This window comes from Dioscorea cayenensis, chromosome 19 (assembly GCF_009730915.1).
Source record: "Dioscorea cayenensis subsp. rotundata cultivar TDr96_F1 chromosome 19, TDr96_F1_v2_PseudoChromosome.rev07_lg8_w22 25.fasta, whole genome shotgun sequence".
NCBI lineage: Eukaryota > Viridiplantae > Streptophyta > Magnoliopsida > Dioscoreales > Dioscoreaceae > Dioscorea > Dioscorea cayenensis.
In genome coordinates this window covers 24,349,034-24,353,185 of record NC_052489.1, presented here as the reverse complement: position 1 = coordinate 24,353,185, position 4,152 = coordinate 24,349,034, and the positions used below count along the sequence as shown (strand labels likewise).

Here is a 4,152-nt window from a genome sequence, read left to right as displayed (position 1 = left end):
AGAATCAAGAAGGGCCCTACTCTTGGTATATGGCTTCAGCTCGATGAGCAGCTAGACGGTGTCCTTCGAATAATCTCCCGAGTGTCGAGGGGTCATGTTAACTTTCAATTCGGCTAAGGTCTCCATGACCGGTGTCAAATAGCAGCGCCCATTAACTAGGTTGACCGCCATAATCACAAGCCTGCAGTATTGACAAAAGTTTAAGCGGAAATATAAGGTTTTAAACGGTAAACTCTCGGTTATTAAAGCAGAGATATAAAATGTTAAGCAGAGACCCATTTTTTGTTAAAGCAGAGACGAGAATACTTAAAGCAGAGACAACAAATGTTAAAAGCTGTAACATCTCATTTCTTAAAGCGTCGACCTCGTTTTGTAAAAGCTGCAACCATATCAAAGCGAAGCGGGAAATGTACATTATAAATATTACACAAATCATAACAATTGAAAAAACTATTTCGATAGTGTATACAGACGAAAATGCAAAACAAAACAAAACCCTAGCCGAGAAATCTCCCTGAGACTAACAAAAACCCCAGTAGAAATCCCCTCGAGACTTGATATCTTCCAACAAAAAGCAGGGAGCACTGAAAAACAAAACCGAAAAAAATCTTTCTTTCATAGTGAGCAGGTTAACATAAAAACCATACTCAATACCTTAGATTGCAAGCGATGAAATGCCAACTAGTTCGCTGGGGGACTTCTCCTTCGAGATCTGAGGTGGAAAGGGAAAAAGTCGATGAAATGCCAATTCAGAGGCTTGCGGGTAGAGACAACTTTCGAGAGGCTGGAAATGGAAAAGGCGAAGGCGTGAGTTGAGAAAAAAAGCAATTAAAGCGGCTCGATAAATTGCGTCTCTCGGGGTTCCCCTACGGAAAAACCCCCACTTCCTCTCAGATCGCCGAGATGGTGCAGCCCACGACTCCCCATGCAAGGGCATTTTTCGTCCAAAAAAATTTGAAACTCACTCCGTTCACATCCGTTACTGGGGTTTGGGGATTTGAAAAAAACATAGACTTTTAAAAAGGAGGGGGTTTTTGGGGATTGCAAAACTAACGGGGTGTTTTTGGTAATTTTACAAACTTAAAGGGTTTTTTTGGCAATTTCCACTAAAAAAAAACCTAATACTAAACAAATAGACTAAATTTTTTTAAAAAGTTCGGAACGTATACAATAATAACTAGTATAATTTATTTCTCGCTGTGTAGATGTAGATAAGTATTAGTACATCCCCATATATATAATATACGTAAATAAAATAATTAAAAATATTATTAAGAATTAGATGGGATGGGGCAACAACCAACCGTTCGGAGGTTCACTCACCCCACGACCAAGCTCATCAAAGTTCTTCTCGTATACCACTGAGCACACCCTCTTTAATTTATTCTTAAAAAAAGAAATTCACGAAACTGTAAATTTATTAATTAATACAATAATAATCAATTCACTATACAAGCGAGGCCAATTTAACACGGCAGCATTGAAATCATCAAAAGGCATTAAACAAGTCCAAAGACCCATTCCCAGGGGTCATTTATGTTGGAATTCAATGAAATCCAGCTCTTGGGAATCACCAATCCATACAAATTACATTCTCTAGAGCAGTAGCAATTGCAGTGGGTGACGCAAGACGGCAAGAGCTCTCGGCGAAGCTGCCGACATTGCAACCCCCCCAACGTCAGTTTTTATATATTTTACCGTGGGCCCTCACTCCCCCCCGGTTCATAGATCTTCTATATATATCCCATCTATCCTCCTCTTCCTCTCCCAAACTCCTCCCCCTCAAACCAAAATCCACTCGATGGCTGCAGTTACATATCTCCTCTTCTTCTCTTCCCTTCTTACAATGATTTCAGGTGAGTATTAACCAAAACCACAATTCACATGAATTGAGCAATTGAGGTAACAAAACTCTTAAAGTGTTGCTCTGTTTATGTGTGTGTGCAGGGGGAATGGGTGCGGCGACGTTCACGTTCAGTAACAATTGCCAGTACACGGTGTGGCCGGGGACACTATCGAGCGCAGGCAGGGCAGCGCTCGACACGACCGGATTCGCGTTACAGTCGGGTGAGTCACGAACCCTCAACGCACCGACATCGTGGTCAGGCCGGTTCTGGGGCAGGACACTCTGCACCACGGACTCTACCGGCAAGTTCAGTTGCGGCACTGGAGACTGTGGGTCAGGTCAGATCGAGTGCTTGGGCGGTGGCGCAGCCCCTCCCGCAACGCTAGCCGAGTTCACGCTCAACGGAGACCAAAACATGGACTTCTACGATGTGAGTCTCGTGGACGGGTACAACGTGCCGATGCTGGTTGTGCCACAAGGCGGGTCAGGCGGTAACTGTAGCACAACCGGGTGCGTTGTGGATCTGAATGGGGTTTGTCCCACGGACTTGCGTGTCATGTTGGCACAAAGTGATGGTGCGAGCGAGAACGTGGCGTGCAAGAGCGCGTGCGAGGCGTTTCAAACGCCACAGTACTGTTGCAGTGGTGCTTACGGGAACCCGAACACGTGCCGGCCTAGTTCGTATTCTGAGTTTTTCAAGAATGCGTGTCCTCGTGCCTATAGCTACGCCTACGATGATGCAACCTCCACGTTCACTTGCGTCTCTGCTAACTATCTCATCACCTTCTGTCCCTCCACCACAAGGTCAGTTTCCTTTTTTTTTTTTCCCATTTTATTTATTTTTTTATTTTTAAATTATTCGATGTTGCTTTCAAGTACCTTGGGCTTGGAAAATTAACCACTTTACAACCTAATAGCATTGATATGAACGCGGCAACGCCGGCTTGCGAGCTGTACCACGCACCCACACACACAATGATACAATAATTATATATAGCTTAAACAAAAAAAAAACTGAATTCAATGAATTGAACCAAACGAAGGCCCGTATGCATTCTGCTTTCTTTCCTTGTCCTCTTGTCAAAGGCGGTTCTTTTTCCTCTTGTTGATAAGTATCCATATTTTAATAATTAATAATAATTAGTGATTTTTAATGTGTGCAGTCAGAAATCTGGGGAGAATCCTCAAGCAGTGCCACCACTGACAAACGACACAATGGTGTTTCTCGGTGGAGAAGAAGTTGGCCAGATGTCATTGGCCGCACCGCCCCTGGCCACCACCGTCCTTTCCCTGGTGGTTCCGGCATTGTTTTGGCTATTGCTGAGACTCTTTTGAAGCCATAAACAGATCACTACTGTTACATCATCATGTGTGAACTAATTTGGCAACATTCATGCAACGCCAAGTAGATTTTCGTCAACAGCTTGGATGATGACAAAAGGCTGACAAGAAGAGGAGAACAAAAGAAAAAGTTTCTCTGGAGCCGGCTCCTTTTCAAAATACATTATCTTGTCTTTTATTTTTATTTTATTTGTATTTTTTTAAATTCAATAGGTTTATCATTAGTTAGGTGGTTCAATTTTCTTTATTAAGTTAAATTTGGGTTTATAGTTAAATTTATTAGTGATATATATAAATATTTAATTACACAGCATCCGTTGAGTCATGTCCTCCTCAATACCCGGATTTGGAAATTTGTGGTTGTATAGGAAACAATGTCCATGATGGGATTGAAGTGAACCGGCTGGGAGTGCTTCAAAATGATAGGGATTGATACTATTATGTATACATTTGATGATTTTTATTATTTCAAATTTGGCTCTCATTACATTTGGTTGGCTATTTTTATCTAATGTGGAGTGGCATTTTTTTTTATTTTAATTGCTTATGTGGCGTGTGTTTTGGAAGTGGTCAAATATTTTGTGGTTGATATTGCTTCTGGTCTTTCTTTTATGATTTTAATAATAATATTTAACAATGTGTAAATTAATAAATGAAATAACCATCAAAGTTTATAAACAAACAAACAATGACCGGTGGCTTATTCCTTGAAGAGTTATGTTTATTCGAATCAATTAAATTTTATATTTATTTAAATGTTCCAACATAAAATATTAAAATAAGAAAACTATCATAACTCTAGTACACATTTCACAAATGGAACGCTACCAATCTTTCATAGTTTAATGAATTATATAACTCTTGTTTTTCACACCATACCATTGCCAATGTTTGGTGAGCAGGTTAGATTTGAACCTGAATTTCTTCTTTTCTAATTTCTAAATTAAATAAAAAAATAACAAAAT

At 40.4% G+C, this 4,152-nt stretch overlaps 1 protein-coding gene across 1 annotated transcript; it reads left to right on the top strand.

The window, feature by feature from the left end:
- The first annotated feature begins 1,545 nt into the window (after window positions 1-1,545).
- Window positions 1,546-3,688, top strand: LOC120250114 (thaumatin-like protein 1). The gene is made up of 3 exons (XM_039258894.1): window positions 1,546-1,856; window positions 1,948-2,650; window positions 3,010-3,688. The coding sequence occupies exons 1-3, from the start codon at window positions 1,802-1,804 to the stop codon at window positions 3,179-3,181; spliced, it is 930 nt and encodes a 309-aa protein (XP_039114828.1). The 5' UTR covers window positions 1,546-1,801; the 3' UTR covers window positions 3,182-3,688.
- The last annotated feature ends 464 nt before the right edge of the window (window positions 3,689-4,152 follow it).

Bases quoted from the DNA above. Each gene is read 5' to 3' on its own strand.
- LOC120250114 (XM_039258894.1), top strand. From the start codon at position 1,802: ATGGCTGCAGTTACATATCTCCTCTTCTTCTCTTCCCTTCTTACAATG. The intron at 1,857-1,947 runs GTGAGTATTAAC...GTGTGTGTGCAG, and splicing joins CCTTCTTACAATGATTTCAG to GGGGAATGGGTGCGGCGACG. The intron at 2,651-3,009 runs GTCAGTTTCCTT...TAATGTGTGCAG, and splicing joins TTCTGTCCCTCCACCACAAG to TCAGAAATCTGGGGAGAATC.